The 19,701-nt window shown below is 35.5% G+C and overlaps 2 protein-coding genes across 31 annotated transcripts in view; one reads left to right on the plus strand and one right to left on the minus strand.

Moving 5' to 3' along the window:
* Nucleotides 1-19,701, plus strand: part of TLCD4 (TLC domain containing 4) — a 103,437-nt gene that overhangs the window by 54,469 nt on the left and 29,267 nt on the right. For all 11 annotated transcript variants that reach the window (XM_077905523.1, XM_077905526.1, XM_077905530.1 and 8 more), the window contains 3 exons: nt 3,877-3,966; nt 5,682-5,740; nt 7,968-8,062. In XM_077905523.1, the coding sequence (XP_077761649.1) occupies nt 3,877-3,966; nt 5,682-5,740; nt 7,968-8,062 (244 nt within the window). The remainder of the gene's footprint in view (nt 1-3,876; nt 3,967-5,681; nt 5,741-7,967; nt 8,063-19,701) is intronic.
* LOC144318506 (uncharacterized) overlaps nt 1-19,701 on the minus strand; it is a 110,321-nt gene that overhangs the window by 35,231 nt on the left and 55,389 nt on the right. For 8 of the 20 annotated variants that reach the window (XR_013384460.1, XR_013384461.1, XR_013384457.1 and 5 more), the window contains one exon: nt 16,178-17,994. The exons of 8 other annotated variants lie outside the window; for them this stretch is intronic. The gene's annotated coding sequence lies outside the window, so the exon portion shown is untranslated. Of the gene's footprint in view, nt 1-75; nt 1,098-6,375; nt 6,517-16,177; nt 17,995-19,701 lie in introns of those variants that run through there. 4 more of the 20 variants (XR_013384466.1, XR_013384468.1, XR_013384469.1 and 1 more) reach the window with 2 other exon arrangements.

Genomic DNA, 19,701 nt, shown 5'->3' on the forward strand with positions numbered 1-19,701 from the left:
ACTTTTTAGATTTTATTTAAGACTCCCTACCCCCCCCCCCAAAAAAAAAAAAAAGGAAAATGAGTAGTACTTGTTTAGGGTATAGAAATCTGCAGAGTTTTAATTAGTTGGTTTATGGATATTTTGTGTGTGCAACTCGTTAACCTTTCACACAACGTTTCAAACACAAAATGACTCTGATGACTGCTTCATGTGCTTGAGAACATTTCGCCCACACATCACTAAGCATTTGCAAACTACGGTGAATTGGAGCAGCTATCGGTATATTTGTTGTTGTTTACTTGAAGTTAATGCTAACTATAAAATGAATTCAGGTCTCTAAACTTGCTATAATTATTTTTCATCGAAATTTCCTTTTAGAATTAACTTCTGCCAGAGTCTAAGTATTTTTTTGAGAATGGTCATATTTGACTGGAAATCCCCTCTATTTGAGCCAAATTGGTTTGTAGGCATCCACTTTTATAACTTAAGACTGTGAATAAGACCTCAGTTGTTTCCTTTTGCACCTTACACTGATTTGTCCAGTTCATACATGCTATAGCTCTTTTTACCCAAAAAATGAAAACTATTTCTCTGTGTAGTTTTGAAAAATAAGTATGTGTTTTTTGTCTTAATAGCACAAAGATGTTTTGCACAAGCGGGATACAAAAGATACTAACCATTATTTTCAAAAACCCTTTCTAACATGGAGATAGGTAGAATAGGGAAAGAGAAGGAAGGGTTGAGGAGTGGGATGGGAGACCAATTTTCTGAGAGTAAATTTTGAGCTATTTTCATTTCCTTTTCACCATTGTTAGGGTAGGTAAGGGCATCTGAATCTTGGAGAGCAGGGAGCCCACGAAATAGGGATGGTACAGAGAGATAGAGGGAAAGATGAAAATGAAATGAAATTGAAAAATGCTTTGCATTATTCAGTCTAATCACTGCCATTCTGTGGTGTGCAGAATCACCATTTGGGAAACTGAGTTCCTATTTGAAAAAGGAGTCTGGGATTATAGAAGATGCGTTACCCTATTCAAATGGTGTTCTCTCTCTTTTTGTCTCTCTTTCAAATGTTCTCTTGTTTCCACTCCAGCTTGGTTTACATGAGACTGAAACTGTGAGGTAGAATGTAAAGAAAGAAAAAAGATTGACTGTTTTTTGAGTAAAATACATATATAGGTCTTGAAATCAGCTTCCAGTCTTGAAACACCCAGATCAACACAACCCACATAATTCTTACTAATAATCAGGAAAGAATCTCTGAATAATGAGCGGTCTAAGCCCTACAGAAGAAAAAAGGACAGGAGGAAAAACAACTCACCAGAAAATTCACACCTGAGAGATGACAGTTTAAGTGATAAATTGCTGTATTTAATTGTTGCTTTTTCAGAAAAAAACATACTTATAGAGGTATTATTTATATCTTATAATTAAAAAACATTTTCTTATATACACTTGTTTTCCTATGGTATAGAAAGTCCTATTGTGTCGAAATACTCCTAATTTTAAAATCTGCTTCTCTAATTTTTAACTCTTGTCTGTTTGAGCTATATAATTTCTGTTGGCAATACTCGTCCTAATTGCAAATGATCTAATCAGTAACTTTAAATTGCTGTTCTACAATGGTCATTATTTCCATTATTTCCCTGTCTTTTTATTAGCACAAACATTTCTTTTTAACCTTCTTTGAAAAAAAAAAAGTATTTTCCTTTGGGCATCTTGGTGTTTCATTTTAGACTGTGAGGAACCTACATTTTGCTTTGCCAAGAGTTTGATTTTAAAGAATAGATTGTAAAAAAAAAAAAAAAAAGAAAGAAAGAAAAAAAATAAAGCATAGATTGTGGAATGTTTGCTAAACAGAGGTTTCTGAATGCATAGACTTTTAATGCAGAGGAGTATGTAAACATAGGGTATTTTTTTTTTCCTGCTCATTACAGTGGGAGATTATTTGATCCAAATAAGATTTAACTTTTCTCTCATGAATTATATACCATTTCCATCAGCTAGGGCTTGTAATTCTTCCCATTTATCATGTAACATTTCAACACAAAAGGGAACTTGAGGGTTGAGTATCAGGAACAAAATGTTTGCATTTTTCCAAGGGGAAACTTTCTGGTGTAAGTTTATTAAACACTAAAATAAGTTAGTGAGAGGTTGTGCTTTCTGGTGTCATAGAATTTTTGAATGGCAATAGAAAGCTGATTGTATGATTATTTAGATGGAGAGTTTTGTTTGCCGCAAAGGAACTTACATCCTTAAACTGCTGTGTTTGGAGTATAGATACCTTTGGCATGAAATTTCCAGACTTGTAAACCAGATAAATTGGATTATTCACACTTTGAAATGATCTTTTGGTGTTACAAAGTATTCTTTGTCAATGCCTTTAAATTAGTGAGGATCAGGCAGCCTGGGTGGTGCAGCGGTTTGGCACCGCCTGCAGCCGGGGGTGTGATCCTGGAGACCTGGGATCGAGTCCCACATCAGGCTCCCTGCATGGAGCCTGCTTTTCCCTCTGCCTCTCTCTCTCTCTCTCTCTATGAATACATAAATAAAATCTTTTAAAAAAATAAATAAATAAATAAATTAGTGAGGATCTTTGAGCATTTTAAATATGATGTAACATGGTATATCTATTTAGACCTACACTATTAGATCAAGCATATTGATTTTTCAAGTTACAATAAGACTTTCTAATATCAAGCTTCATATTAGTTGATATGTGTCAGTGTTAAAGATTTGGGGTCATATTTTAGACAGAAATTTATGATATCCCATTAATTTCTAAAGAGAAAATTTTGCTGTTCCTTTTATGCTTTATTCTAATGAAGAGAAAAGAAACTTAATTAGTTGTAAACTTTTTCATTGTGTGAATAAATACACGGTATCCTATGTACACTTCTTTAAGTAGTGTATCATAGAGCTTGGGTGTTGGTTGAATCATTAAATTATTAGCAAGATATGTTCGTAGAAACTGATGTTTTTCATCTAAACCTTATTCCTTCTATAAAAGAAAATTCAGCCCGGATCTCGTGAACATTTTGGTTTCACTCAAGTGTTTCTTTTAAAAATAGATTTTCTGTATAAATTCATGGTCCTCAATTTTTCTACTTAGAATTGGTTTCATAATAATGATAAAAAGAGACTAATAATAGCTATTCTAGCTTTCTCATGGATTGGTTATAGGAATCAAGTGCAGCAGTGCATGTGAATGTGCATTTAACACTGAAATCTCCAAGGCAATAAATTTTCATTTCACGATCCATTCGAATTCGATTCAAGAATATAGAATTGGTGAAGGTCAGTAGATTTAGAAATTATTCCTAACTGTTTGGAACAGGAAACTACTGTTGCAGTGATGTTGTTAGGGTTGGGGCTTGGAGCAGGTTGCAGGGTAGTGGACTTACCAGGTGCTCTCTGTACAAAATTTTGTCAACCTCCTCATTAGATAGGCTCTGCTCTCTCTCTCTCTCTCTCTCTCTCTCCCTCCCTACCCCCCTCCCCCTTTCTCTCTTAGTAGGCTCCACACCCAATGTGGAGCCCATCACAGCATTTGAACTCATGACCCTGAGATCAAGACCTAGGCTGAAATCAAGAGTCTGATGCCCAACTGACTGAGCTACCCTGGCACTCCTGCTTTGGAATATTTAACCAATAAGTGATTCCACAATTTTCTTGCGGGAAATTGTAGACCTGGGCATCCTTCTCGTTATTAATTCCAAAGTAAAGTCATAGCCCTTGGATTTCTAAATGGCAATTTTATATCATACTCTTAGATGTACTCCATTCCTATATTTAAATGCTTCCAGATTTAACTTCTTCAAAATGTTAAATGTCTCGCTAGAATTACAGTTTCTTGCAAAGAACCTAAAATCTTTATATTTTGTTTCATTTCAGGGTAGTATCTACATGCCATTCTTTGGTGGTTGGGCTTTTTGGCCTGTACCTTTTCTTTTTTGATGAGGCTACAATGGCTGATCCACTCTGGTAAGCTTTCTTTCCAATATAGTCAAATTGATTTCATGTTTTGATATTAATTATTAATAAGAACATCTCTTACTTTAAAATGGAAAACATATTGATGGTGCATGGTTTATTAAAATGCCTGTGTTCAGGCTTATTTCAGCAAGATGCAATAAAAGGATTTTAGAGTTGAACACAAATAATGAGGGCCACTTTGTACGAGTATCACAATTATCCAAAACAGGGAGAATATGATGACCATGTAAACATCTATACTGAGTTAGTAAAACCAATATGTTGTAACCACTGTTTTGAGCAAAAATGAGTTACTATTGAGATAGGATAGTCAATGTGGATAATAATCTACTTAAGACTCAGTCTTGTGTTTAACCCATCATTTGGTATCAAAGGTATAAAAATGAGGATTATAGATGAAGTTGAAGTTAGTACCACGTGAGATTTGAAGTACTAATAATAACTATGTTCAGCAATAATAGGATAATTTCTAAGCTGACTCTTTTTGAAAAATTTAAATGTCATTCCAATGGCAGAGATATTGCAAACTGTATTTCCTGGCATTATATGAGAAGGCTTAGTTTCGCCGTTTGAGAGGTGAGGTATGTTTTGAGAAAGCACTGCATAGGGATGTAGTAGATGAGGGCTCTGGGGGATGTGGGACAATTTAATTTTTGGTTATTTGTTTGCAGCAATATCATTTTAATAAATGTGGAATTATGCTCATCAGAATTCAATCAGTATTGATAAATTCTCTTTAGAAAGGTATTTTTCAAAGTGAATCAATTTAGTGAATTTAATTCCATAAGGTTTTCATGTAATCTACCTAAACTGTTTCTAAGTTTTTTCTCCTAATTTTATTGTAGTAAATGATTGTCAACAGAACCAGTTCTTTTGGGAGGTAAATTTTATGACAAAGATTTGATTCAGTGACCAATTCTTGTCCTTATCAGGCTTTTTACTTTTCTTTGATGCTGCAATTTATTCCAGGTTCAATTTTCCTGGGTTATATTTGCAGGTCAAAATTTATAAAGAAGACGGGACTTCTGCTAAACATTTCCATTTGCAGTTTAGCTGTTATCAGTTTAATTTTGTGTTCATTTCACCAGTAGTTCACCTTATAAACCAGATAAAAGGCTAATAGTTCATATTTGTTTCTTGGCGTAAAGACAATTATTAGAGCAAATTGTAGGATCTTGATATGTATAGGTTTTGAAACAGCAGAATTAAACTGTCCTGTTCTGACCATTTCCCAGTTGTGTGATAATAGGCAGATCTCTCCAGTCATCAGTAGAGTGATACTAATCATAGTGTATTGATTGCCTTAAGGTCAGGGGCAGGCTAGATGACTTCTTGAGGTATTTGAGTCTCTGATTTAGAATAACGAATAAAAAAAAAAAAAAAACACCCCAAAATACAAAAATCCAGCATCTGGAAATCTATTTGAATCCTTTCAGAAACAAATCATACGGGAACACATTTATATGGAGTTGTCTTTTGGTAAAACTATTTATATAAAACTTTTAGCTAATATAAGAAATTATGATTATTTGTGTAGTTAGAAGTATATCATAGCTAACATAGGACCTGGTACAAATGACAATTTACCATTCAAGAATCTATAGGAAGCATTTTAATTCTATTTCTCAATTAAAAAAAAACGTAGCTGTCATCTATAACCCACATGCTAAAAAAAGGAAACTCTTTTTTTTAAATATTTATAGGGGTGATTCATCGCTTGTGAAAGTGAATATCTCTATTGCTACAGGCTACCTCATTTCTGGTATGTGATATGTTGGTCACTATTTCTTTTTAAACTACTCATGGAATATAAAAAATACTGAAAGGGATTAAAAGGGAAAAGAGAGAAAATGAATGGGAAAAATCAGAGAGGGTGACAAAGCATGAAAGACTCCTAACTCTGGGATATGAATAAGGGGTAGTAGAAGTTGGGGAGGTGGGCAGGGGGTTGGGGTGACTGGGTGATGGGCACTGAGAGGGGCACTTGACGGGATGAGCACTGGGTGTTATACTATGTTTTGGCAAATCGAACTCCAATAAAAAAATATACCAAAAAAAAAAAAAAAGAAAAAAATTTAAAAAAATAAACTACTCATGGGATTTTGCAAAGAATACATAGTCTGTGCTTTTGGTTTATTTATTTGAGAAGCTGCTTGTGGGACCCATATAGAGGGAAAAAATATCTGCTGTGATGGTAGAACATGAAACATTTTTCTTGTTGGCTCTCTGGTTCTATTTGAAGATAGAGCTATGAGTGGGGTCTCAGGCCAAGATATTTTTTTTACTAGCAATGGTCCATTTTTGGCCTAAAGGGTCTCTCAGGTGGAATGGGTGGAAGCAAATGAAGTTTAAGCATGAAGGTCTTTTTCACTTGCAAGGACACTTGAAATGCGTTCCTATGCTTGTGGTTTTGTATTGTCTGGGGAAAGTTCACAAAGGAAAACTATTTTAGTCATAATCCATTAAGATCATGGACTCTTTCTGCTCCATGTTTCCCTCTGTTATATTTCTCCTCTTGTGAGATGGGATTGGAATAACCTTTTAAACAAGAGACAGAGGGGAAACTAAGTGAGAATGTTTGTTTAGCAAAAAATACCGTCATTGACAAGGATGACACAACATTTATAGTACATCCCATGCCCTGCTTAATGAGTGTTGTCCATTCAGAGAGTAGTCACCACCCAGAAAGTCTTTTATTTTTTTAATATTTTATTTATTTACTCATGAGAGACACACAGAGAGAGGCAGAGACATGAGCAGAGGGAGAAACGGGGACCCTGCTGCAGGACTCAATCCCAGGACCCCAGGATCACGACCAAAGCCAAAGGCAGACGCTCAACCACTAAGCTAACCAGGTTCCCCCAGAAAGTCTTGTATAAAAGAAACTTGATAAAGTTTTCCTCAAATAATAATCTGAAGCATTTAAAAATAAGAATTATGAACTGAAACCAGCTTTTCTAAACCAAGCTGAATGAAAGTGAATTCTTTTTATTCTGTCTGTGGAAAATATGACAAGGTCATTATCATAGAAATTGGTGACCAAAGAGTGTACAGCCAAAATATGTAGAGGAAAATGTATCTTTGCAGGTCTGTCATGCAGTCAGTTCTAATACTGTTATCTTTTCTTGATTTTCACATTTGTACTATTTGCTTTCTCTTTAAAATTTGTAATCTGAATACTTTTTCTTAAAATATTCACATCTAGTTTTGTATCAGTAATTTTCTTTTTTTTTAGTGTATAAAAGAAGATTCCAATATTATATATTAGCTCCAACCCATAAATGCTGAATCCTCCCCTGGTTTCCATCTATGATAGCCATTTGCTTCCATGTCTAAATTTCACATTTAACCATTTGGGAAAGAAAATAGTTGTGTTAACATTTTGAGAAGTTTTTGTTTCATTAAACATTCTGTTTTGTTAAGGGAAACTATTTTCTGAATCATGGTGCTTAGATTTAGGATCTTTTAAAGAGAAATTGATGCCTTGACCTCTTTGTATATCTTTTGAATTGGTTTAGTTTTTTTTTTCTATTTTGAATGAATATTTAATTACATCCTTTGTTAATTTTTAAATATTGTTTGTTGAATTTGTGTCATAAATGAGTTGTCATTTTGTACCTTTTCTGCAGCCATCTTATCTGTCTGAATTGTTATAGTAGCAAACATCAGTAATTTAGGCTTATTTAAAAATTATCTTTTTCAATAACATTTCTGTTTTATGTAACCCTGGAAACAAGTTATTCATTTATACTTTCAACAAATATATTACCTGTGTGGTCAGCACTGTGCTAGATTCCCTGACTTGGGCTTCATCTGGGGGTAGTCACAGTAGAGTTGGGGAAACAGTTGTGTGGAAGTGATACCTTAGAATAACATGGGTAATTAGACTAGTGAAGTAGTCTTCTCCTTAAGGAAGAAAGTTAAATACACTTGAAAAATAAAACAGCTTTCTTCCTATGTAATATCTCACTTATTTTTCCTTTTTTCAGATTTGTTGATTCTCATTTTGTATTGGAAAGTGATTGGTGACAAATATTTTATAATTCACCATTGTGCAGCGCTGTATGCATACTACTATGTACTGGTGAGTGCCAGAATTTACAGTAGTCTGACAAGTAGACAAGATTGGGAATGATGACTTAAAGGTGAACAGACATTGAAGCATACAATTTTCAGTTTATAAAGACCAACTCCAGATGCATTCAGGGATCACCCTTGTGATATGTCATCTTTTTATTAACAAAAATAATTACTTGTGTGCTTGTATTAGTATGTCTGTTTGGATTTATAAAATTTAAGGCAGATGACCCTAGTTTCTTAAATTTTCACTTAAACCATTTAGGATTTTGTAGCCTTTGATATCTGCCTGTCTTTCTAGATGCGTTTATGACTAACAGCCAGAGTTAGGAATAGATTCTTATATAACCAGTTACTATAATTCTTTTCTGTTTAATTATTGTATAATTACATGTATATATGTAATTACATTGAAGTAGACTGGAGCATTTGGGAGAGTCTTGCACAGATACTTCATCAGAGTTCTAAGACTGAACTAATAGAGGGTACTACTCAACAGAATGTTTCAGGCAGTAATGCATATTGTTTTATATCTAAAATTATTTTCCTGCATTATACCTTTGTAAATTAGCAAGTTTATATCCCTTGTATGTTTGTTAGGTTTCTCCATAATCAATTATTTTTAAACCTAGATATGCCAACAAGCCCCAAATAGATATTTGGAAATAACAGATACATGTAAAATAGAATAACATAAATTTTATTTTTTTTAGAAAGAGTGTGTGCAAGCGCATGTGTATGCATGGGCACAAGAGAGAGAGCAGGAGCAAGGAGGGCTAGAGAGAGGTGGAGAATCTTAAGTAGGCTCCACACTGAGTGTGGAGCCCGACCTGGGGCTCAGTCTTATAACCCCGAGATCATGACCTGAGCTAAAATCAAGAGTCAGCCACTTTACTAACTAAGCCACCGAGATGCCCCTAGGATAATCTAAATTTTATGTAATAGTTATGGTATACCAACTCCATGTTTTCTACTTTTTAAAACTTAAATATAACCACTGACTTTTTCTTATTTGGTTTTACTAAAGTCCTTATATTATTGGCCTTTCATGACTATATCACCCATTTGAAGTCATAAATCTAAATCATTAACATAAATGTCTTAAAAACTATGCTGGTTTTAATGCTATAAACAAGTGCTTTATGTATATCCAGAAGATATCCTTTATTTTTCTGAACCAATAGGCTATTTTTAGTGGCATTTCCTACTGTTTGTCTTTTTAGATTTTAATAGATTATAAGTAGTTATAAAATATAGATTTTTACCTTTTACAGTTCTTAAATATTTGGTGTCAAGCACTTGTTTCCTAAACACTTGCTTAAAAAACATGAAAGCTGACTAACAAAATACTGATTAAATCTGGGAAGAATGTGTGGGTGCCCATGTAAGTTTAGTATCATACTGCAGTATAGAAATATGTTCTCTGAACATGCGTCACAAATAACCATTGTGCTGTGAAAAGAATATAAGCTGATGAAAGATAACAGGTCACTTAATGTCAACTTGTAAATGTGAATATGATGAGCTGCCGTTCTCTCTCAGCCCTTGAATTACAGGCTTGCCAAAGGGCTGGCTGTGCATGGATTGGCAGATTGAGTGTTTAATTATGTGGGATAAATACTGTTTTCTCTTTGGACTTTTATGCTTTTATAGAAAAAAAATCAAGGTGCATGATGGATTTTTTTGAAAGAAATTAACTTTATTTAGTTGATAAAAAAATTAACTGCTGTATTTTCTAGAGATGATTGCTTTTTTGGTTTCTTCCTATGTTCTGTTGTATGAAATAAATGATATGAGGTAAATTTATCTAATTATAATTATCTAATTAAGTGAATCTATTTAGAGGGAAACAAAAAAAAAACCTAGAAAATAATAAATGCTTATAGATGTAGTTAGTGATCCTTTGTCATTTATGGATTCTACATTTCCAGTTCAACTCTAGAAAAATTTTTGTTCCAAGCAGTGAATCCCAGGTCACTTTGTGCAATTTAAGTAAGGCTAACAAAATAATAATAGTAACAACAACTATTATTATTTTACATAAACTTTTATGAATTTCCTCACTTACATGTTGATAATTGGGGTTTGGAAAGCACTTTGACTTGATATGCATACAACTAATTAAGCTATTTGTAGTAACTTCTTTTCTTCAAAAATTTTCTTTTTTTTAAAGTTTATTTAAGTTCTCTCTCCACTTGAACTTACTTACAACCCTGAAATCAAGAGTCACATGCTTTTCCGATTGAGCCAACTAGACACCCCAAAAGACTGTCTGATTGTAACTAAATAAAACTTAAAATGAAAAATAGAGATGAGTTATCTGTAGGTTTTAAATGTATGCTCTATTGAATAGTTGAAAAGTAAGATCCTTTTAAATATAGGTTATTAAATAGGTTATATAACATCTTGATTTTTTTGTACCTCTCTCAGTATATTTAATGGAGTTTGAAAATTCTCTGGTGGAGTAATGTAGAGCTTAAGAAATCTTCTCTCTATATAAGAAGGTGATAATCCTACAGATTTTTTCTTAGTATTTACCTTTCCCTCAGTCAGGATACTCTTTGGTAGCTTTCGTTTTCTTCTGTGTTTCTTGTGAATCACCTCATTCCCCCTATCAAACCACAACTTTTAAATAAGAGTTAGAATACTCTTGGAAAACTTGTAAATTTGAAAAGAAAAGCACTGCTATACATACTTTCCCCAACTCCTCTGCATTATTACACTACCTTGGAACCTAATCATTAAACCACGCAGCTGCAATTTAGGAAGAGAATTTGGTTTCCAAGGTTCTCAGTGAGTTTATGTAAGGGAATTAGGTGCAGTGTGATACCCTGAGGGTGAGAATTTGTTTTTTTGTTTAGTGTTATACTCCAGTGTCCACATTTTAAAAACATTTTTGCAAGCAAGTATGTATGAAGTGGTATTGAAAAATGAAAGACTTGTTATGTCAGATATAATAAAAAGTTGTAATTTACATCAGGAGACAAGAATTAGAAAAATACTGGTTTCCGGTTTAGTCTAAAGAATTGCCACAACAGTGCCATGAAACAAATGCCATGACTCACTAACAGTTTATCATTAACAGTGTTAAACTGTTAAAATGTTTTAAGATGACTTGAATAGTGTTGCCTGTTCTCAGTTAGACATAAATAATGTATTTCCTCCTTTTTTCCTGTTAGGAGAGCCTTAAAGAAAAATTTTAGGTAACTATCATAGCTGTTAGAGCAACATTTCAAAAGATAATAAACTTTCAAAAAATGAATACTTTTGTTGATGAGGTAAGTAATAAAATAGCCATCCAATATAGCTTGCTAAAGCAAGATTGAGTAGTAAGGTCTGTGTGATTTAGATTTTTGTTAGTATTTGTATAGTTATTCAAATCTATAGGCAACCACAGTTTTACAGTTAGTTTATAACTCTTACTACTAATTGAGGGATTAGTCGTGGTAAAAATGTTAAGTGTCTATTTAAAAAACTATGTTCTATGTGTGTGCATATATGTAAAGACCTACATACATATAATATATGAGTTTGGATTTTGGAATTTGTTTTAATTTTTATTAAAATATTAAAACTTTAATATTTGATGTGACCATTTTCCCCCTATTTCATGAACATAACAAAGCTCCTTAAGACCGCCCTTTGTTTTGGTTTAGGTGGAGTTCAAGGCTAGCTCTTCCTTCCTGGCCCTGTGGTTGCTTCTTCATGCTTTCTTATGAGAGCAGAGAATCCCCTCAGATTTGCATAGTTGGATTATTTTAGCAGAACTGTCTCCCTTTCCCTTTCTAACCTGGCTTGGTTTTTGAAGCCTATTTCCTTTCAATACCAGGAAATGAAACAGTTCATATTCTGTGTGACAGTAAAATAGATGTCAGCTGAGAGGCTTGCCATGTCTACCCTAGTCAATATTTGTGTCGGAATAGTCAAATCCATGGACACAGAAAAGAAAAGTTACCAGGGGCTGGGTGGAAGGGGTAAAGTTATTGTTGAATGGGTGAGAGTTTCAGTTTGGGGATATGAAAAGTTTTGGAGACTTAAACACTTAAAAGTGGTTAAAAGGGTAACTTTTACATATATTTTACCACAATAAAGAAAGTTTTTTTTGTTTGTTTGTTTGTGTTTTAAACAAGCCTATCAAATGACTGAAGGCGAGGAAGGAGAACTAATAATATGCTGGATAATATATTACATTCTTAAAAAGTTTCAGGCTGGAGCAATAGGCTGAAACAAATAGGTGGAACCTAATGGTGATAAATGTTAGGTTTGCATTTAGGTGTGGCAATGTATAAGAAGGGAGGAATGACCCAGAGGTGGTAAATGACCACAACTTCAGTTGTACCAAAAGCATGTCACATCTGCTCAAAAAGAATGCTGCTTTCAAATTTAGACTCTTATTAAGGGAGGCAGAATATCCAATTCAAACAAAAATCACAGATTTCCTGGTTAGACCACACCCAAGCTCATTATCTGATGTCCCTGACCTTGCATATGCCTGGGGTGGGGGTGGGGCTGCCAGAATAACGGAGTGGAGATTAGATTAGGAAACTATCGTCCTGTGACAATTGAAGGACCCAGAGAGGTGAGCCTACAAAGATAAATTGTAGGACATGATGGTTTGGAAATGTCTTTGGGAATGTGAGAGGACTATTAAGTGGAAGAAGAGTAGATTTATTCTGGATTAATTCAGGTATTGGAACTGGGACCTTTGAGGACAGTGAAAGAGAAGTAGGTCAGACTTCTGTTTTACAGAAGAGACACTCAATGAATAGATGATTATAACAGTGACCTTTTAAAAATAGTTCTACCATAAGATATCTTAAATCAGCTAGATATAAAAATAGATATAGCAAGTAAAAACTTTGGGTAGGAGTTTACGCTAAAGTATCTTTGAAGTTTTATTCTAATTCTGAAATTCTGTGATTCAACAGTTTTGTTAAAATGATTTGATTTGGTTCTAATACTGAGAAGTTAGGCAATGGGCAAGTAAGAGTAAGCTAAATTATGTCACCAAGTTCTTAAGTAACCGTGGCAGGAAGGGGTGAAAGCAGCTGGCCTACAAATCCATTTGCTTCTTGGAAGAAAGGGAGGGGAAGAAAGGAGGGAAGATGACTCTAGTTTGATCTTGTCAGCAGGACGTTTGGGTAAACAGAGTTCTGACCTATGTTAAGAGGAAGAGACCTTAACTCTGAAATGCCTTTAAGATGGCCCTGGCCAAAGATGACATGGTAATGTGAATGGAGTTGCTGTGAGGCCTGCCTTGGAGAACGTCATATTGGCCGTACAACTTTCTGGGGGTATGGAAAGATCTGTTTTACAAGTGAAACTCTCACTGCTGTATGGGGAACTTTGTGAATGTCACTTAGTAGACTCTTCATTTCTTAGGGACCAGAGCTTCCTGTTCAACACAGGGAGGACCTGGCTTGCTAGCTGCCTTTGACGTCCCCCACCTCTCTCTGTGTCCTCTGAATTATTTGGCTGCTTCTATCTTTGGAACATTTAGTAAAGCTTAATATTAGATAAGATCAGTTTCACATGAGTCTCATTTGGCAATCCAGTTCTGTGTGTTAGCTTAGACCTTTGATTGTCTTGTAAATAAATAACCAAAAGCCTTGAATGATTACAGTTCAGCAAATAATTATTAAATATAGGATGGATTTTGTTCCAAAATCTCATTTTAAGATTGATGGTACTCTGAAAAGAGTTTCCATGGAAATGCTCCAGGTCAGTGTAATAACCTATGAAAAAGCACCTCATTATTGCCACGCCGAACACAGTCACATTTTTACACAAGTGTCCAGTTTGAGATGCCCAGAATTTCTCTCTAGCCCTAGTGGTGAGATAGGGTGTCCATCCCACTCCAGGCCATTGATAGTGGCACAGTATTTAAGACCATGCTAACAGGAGTAGATGCATAATAACTTTAGTTATCCTTCTCTCTTATCTACTAAAGCTCTAACCCTAGCCACTTTCAGCTGAAGAAAATGAAATTTCCCATGGTGAGAAAAATCCAGATTTTCATAATCAGTGGCTAAAGGGAGAATTTCTTTTAAGCTCCAGAAGGGATCAGACAAATCCTGTCTTGTTTTCCCTCAGGGAGTCATGTAGAGGCCAAGGCAAGTGTGAGTTGTACTGTAGATAAATGGTAGAGTTGGAATCCCGTTATTGGCCAGAAGTGAGTTGTGAGTTTTGTCATAATTCACTAACAATAAAGTGTCAAAACTTATAATTCATGTATCTAAAAATATTAGAGTAGACTTAAACCTCTCCCATTAATAACATCTACCTCATTTGTATTTCGGTTGGTTTTCTTGAGTAGGGGAGCCGGGGATAAGGTAATGAAGAATTACACATAACCTAAGGCTTATCTAATAGTTACCTATGCCCCTGGAAGTACATGCCACACTTAATGCTGTCATAGGTGCATTGGATTAATCAGGTGGCCAGCCATGAGGTACAGGAGCAGAAAATACAGAAGCAAGATTACTGAAGCATAGTTCTATACCCCTGTGTGGTTTTGAACTAAGGAGCTCTGGGGGTAGGGGATAAGGATATGATAGAACTTGTGGAATTCTGCTAGGTAGCTAAGATTTAAACATAGGAAGCTATCAAAAAAATTCAACCAATACATCAGCTGCTGATAAATCAGTAATGCTTTAGCAATTTAGGGAATGAAAAAATGAATGTGTTAATTTCTATTAATATTTTTGTCTACATATGGATATTTATAAACACAATTCTGAGTTTGTTGAAATATAATGCTTAGTATAATGTCTGATTATACTAAGGTATGATTCTTCAGAGAACAGTTGACAATACTTGATATATATTCTTGAAATGAATATAAGTTTCACTTATAAGATTCTAGGTCTGATTCTTCAGAGATAACAGTTGACAATACTTGATGTATATTCTTGAAATGAATATAAGTTGTGCCTAGATTTTCCTATATATATTTATGCTTTTTAAAAATTTCTAAGAAAGCTTTTGAGATAGATGGGACTTAAACTCAATCTCAAAAAAAATATGTTTAGATTGGCAGCAAAAAAGTGGGGAAGGCTTCCTAGGTCAGAAGACATGATGAAAATCACTGAGAAGAGGTCCAATCTTCAGGGGCTGTAGTAAGGGCTCGGTTCTATGAAGAGATCCAATCTTCAGGGGCTGTAGTAAGGGCATAGGATCCATGGGGGACTGGTAGGGGTTGTACATTTGGATGAGTAAGATGGTGTCACCTGATAGAGTGAACATTCCAACTTACCAGCCTTGTTTTTTTCCCCCCAGAATTGCTGTAGGACTAATAGCCAAAAAATAACTTGATACAATTGGCATAGTAGAAAGGTAAAGCTGATAATAATATATAGAAAAAAATACTGCATGGGGGAGGATATGTTGTAGGAGGTTATCAGAGTAGTATAAGTGATAGATTATGAAGAATTTAATTTTGGTGGTTATGGTGGTGGTCATATTAATGAAGAAGAAAAACCTAAAAGCTATTTTGTAATCAATAGACCATGGTGACTAATTTGGATTTCAGAGAATGAAGAGAATGAAAAGGGCAAAATGACCCAGAGCACTAGAGGAGTGTGATACCATGGAAGGAAATGGGAGACACTGGGCAGAAAGGTAACTTAGATGCTATGAAGTTTGTGGCAATAACATAGCTGTTCCAGGGGAAAGGGGCCCATATGCCATTAGAAGTAAGGTTTGTCTTGTGGAGGCAGTGTGATCAAGGTCACAGTCAGGGACCAGAAGGAGGATAATCCTCTATAAGAGGCAAAGGGGAACTTCAGAAGGGTAGAAAGAGAACCACAGAAGTATAAATTTGGAAAACAGTGGTTAAGCCCCTTATAGCAACATTGTAAATTAAAAAGCTATGAAAAATAATGTATAAGCAGAGGCCATTTAAAAAAATTAATTAGCCAGGTCATTCATTTTTACTTGAAGATTAGAAAACATTGACAAGCAAAAAGAAAAATGCCCCAATCCCACAACCCAGACATAACTACTTATATCTATTTAATTACCATTTACATATAGGAATGTATTTCTGCTTTTTTCCTATGTACACATGCATAAGTCAAAAATAGCATTCTGTGTATGACTATTACAAAAATGAGATCAAAACTGAAATGTAAAATTTGTTTTACATATTGAAGTTTGCATACAACAAAATAACTGGTAATCTTGTATCAGAAAGCAAGGAACCCATCAAAGACTAATGGGGCTGTGTCAAAAGGACACAGGAACCAACATGAAGGTAGTCCTGTTGGCTGAAAAATGTGGCATTTTGATCATCAATTACAAAAACTACTGTGGCCATTGAAACCCATAGACTCAATGAGTTCTTAATGATGTTAGGAAAAAAAAAGAAGAAAGCAGGGCAGTTCTTGTATGTGGGTGCTATTAGGTAGCAGTTGGGACTACAGTCCTCTAAAGGCTCAACTGGGTGGAAAGGGGCTCATTCCAGTAGCCCCTTCTTGTGAATTGCTGCTGTCTGCTGGGTCCTCAGCATGTTGTTGCCTACAGCGCACATATGTGGCCCCTCCGTGTGCCTTGGGCTTCTCAGGAAGAAACTGCAAGGCTTCTCATGACCTTGCTTTAGAAGACCCATAATGTTACTTCCAATGCATTCTGGTGGTCAAGTGAGCTTCCTAGGGCAGCCTAGATTCGGGGGAAGGAAAATTAGACTCCACCTCTTCCTGTGAGGATCATTGTGCACAAACAAAGAGAGAAGGAATTGGTGGTGGCCATCCTCGGAGACTATCACCCAGTCTTGGTCAATGTGAGAGAATGTTTATTATCTTCATGCTGTGATAGATAAAAGTTTAATGCTCATGCCTCTATTTCAGTGTTGTTAAAGGAGTTATAGTTTCTGTCTCTGTTCCTCTGAAAATTCTTATTTCTGGTTCCATAGCACCTCTTGATACACTTTTTAAGGTGAAGATATTAGCACTTCAATTCTTCCTTCTGTGTCTCTAACCCCTTTTCACTCCTCAATTTCTGTCATTTGTACTTGGACTTTTGTATCACCAATATATTAAACTATTTACCTTTTATTCCATAATCATATTGAGTTTTCCTTTATGTCCAGTTTATCCTACACAGAGAAAATGAATAATGTGTTTATGATGATTCTATTAAAATAGTTCACTGCACAAGCAAGATTACATTTCCTATCTAATTTTTGCTTAGAGTTTCTGGTGCCTCCCTTTCTTCTTGCAACATTTGTCTTTATCATTTAACATTTGACTTCTCTCATATTCTCAAGGATTGCATCCCATGTCTGCAATTGTCTTTTCCCAGCCCTTGGAGCTCTCCATTCGCCACTCCAGTCTGAACAGCTTGCTCTCTAGGTCTGCTTCCCAGTGTCCTGGGCTTCCTGCCATGACTTTCCTGGTGTGGGGTCACTGTTTCCTGGATCCTGTGTCTGTCTTTCTTGGTTCACTCACTTGTTGTGCTGTAGCATAACCTCAAATGATTTCCTAAGGAAGAGCATGAAGGAGGTAAATTCTCTAAGTCTTTTTTAAGTTCCGAAAATGTTTTTATTCTCAGGCCATCTGGTCAGATTGTTATCTCTTTTGGTGGCATGTGGATATATAATCATCTTTAACCAATTCCCTATTGTTATGTGTCTGTTCAGAGTTTCTTGATTATATAGATTGAACATCCTTATATTTTTTCATATTTATCCCATTATTTGTGCAATACACAGTTATCTTCAAAGAATAATTCTGTAGAGTGGAAATCTTGGGCAAGTGGCATGTACATTTTTAAGTAGATTGACATGTTCTGCTAAAATTCTCTTTGGAAAGGTTACCCCATGCCTTCAAAAAGATGTATGTGCATGTGTAAATGCTTCTTTTCACCAAGAGATTGGTTAGTTTTTGTTGTTTGTTCTCTTTTTACTTTCTGAAGATGGGCAGTTAATAAGGCTCAGGAACCCTGTGAAAAGGGTAGACCAGAATTTTTTTTAGCAAGTTGGAAATGGTACCTGGAAAGAAGATAGACATGTGCTATCTTTAAATATTTGAAGAATTATCATGTGAAGAAGAGATTTTTGGATTGGCAAGATCAGAAGTAGGGACTGGCAGGTAGAGGTCAGAGAGGGTGCAGTGTAGTTCTGGAACTTTTTTTTTTTTTTTTAAGATTTTACTTATTTACTCATGATAGAGAGAGATAGAGAGAGAGGCAGAGACACAGGCAGAGGGAGAAGCAGGCTCCATGCCAGGAGCCCGACGCGGGACTCTATCTCGGGACTCCAGGATCACTCCCTGGGCCAAAGGCAGGTGCCAAACCCCTGAGCCACCCAAGGATCCCCCGTTCTGGAACTTTTGAATAGCAATTCCAAGGTGGAGTAGGCAGCTTTTGGAGATGCTATACTTCTTAACCTGGAGTTGTCCAGGCTGAAGGGCAAATTGAAAGAGCTTTGGTAGATGGGATTACAAAATCTGTGGGTAAAAGAAGGAGGCCACCACATCCTGATGGTGATGAACATAAAGTTGTCATGAACAGAGTGAAGTTTGGGTTGGGTGAAGTATCCTTGTAAGGTAGAAAGTTTGGCATAAGCTATTCTGTAAATAAAGCAGTTCGCCCTAAGAAGTATTTATTTTCCTTTTCAAATTGGATTTTTTTCTGCAACAATTAGTAACATTAGCTATTTTTGAGGAGTGATGTGTTGACATAATTTATTTTTTATACTGAAATAGAATAGTGAGCCCACATTCAGTCCTCACTAATCATGATGGTGATGTGTTATTATTACCTCTTCCTCATCATTTCCAGTTGGGCCATTCATCCCATGAAATCACCCAAGTATCAGTGAGCCAAAGACTAATACATAGACAGGAAGGAATAGGCCCTTTTAGGACTCGTCCTTAAGCTTAATTAATCGTCTTCATAATCATGGTGTGAAAAATTATGAGGTTCAGTTTTACCTTTAAACTACAGATTTTTTTTTTCACTTTTGGAGTGCCTTTTCTGTTTTCATAGTTCTCTTGGTTGCCATTGGTACACATTTCATCTTATTCTTGCATCAGTTCTGTCATAAAGGTGGTATTATGCCCATTTTACAAATGGAGAAACTGAAATTTAGATCAGCTTCACCCAAGGTCACTCAGGAGAGAGGGTTCAAAGCCTGGCCTCCATGCCATGGGCTTGTGATCACTATACTAAGTCTCCCGCCTTCCCAGACTTAACTGTTTAATTATCATAATGAATTTTCCAAAGAGAATAAGGTTTTGAAAGATTCTGACAGTCAGCCAGCCAAGAAATATGGAAATTCTGCCATCAGCATTGGGATACAGTGGTGATAATCAAGTAGCATTCTTAGACACTTCCATCTATCATTCCACTGTTCCATAAAACAGGGATGATGAGGATAGTGCAGCAGCCGCCACACACTCCTAACAGTAGCTCTATTAAAAAGTATTCATCATATTCGTAGAAATCTGGAAATGGGGTTAGAGAAATTCAGTTAATAACCATAAGGTTATGCAGTTAATAAAGGGCTCATTGATGCCCTCTTCTAGCGAGTTTCCTTCTGGTCCATAGCTGTTATGCAGGTCTCAAATTCTCTTACCTCTATTTTTTTTTAAATTAAAGTATAGTTGACATATGGTATCCTATTAGTTTCAGGCTTACATCATCATG

Source organism: Canis aureus, chromosome 8 (assembly GCF_053574225.1).
Source record: "Canis aureus isolate CA01 chromosome 8, VMU_Caureus_v.1.0, whole genome shotgun sequence".
NCBI classification, from domain to species: Eukaryota; Metazoa; Chordata; class Mammalia; order Carnivora; family Canidae; genus Canis; species Canis aureus.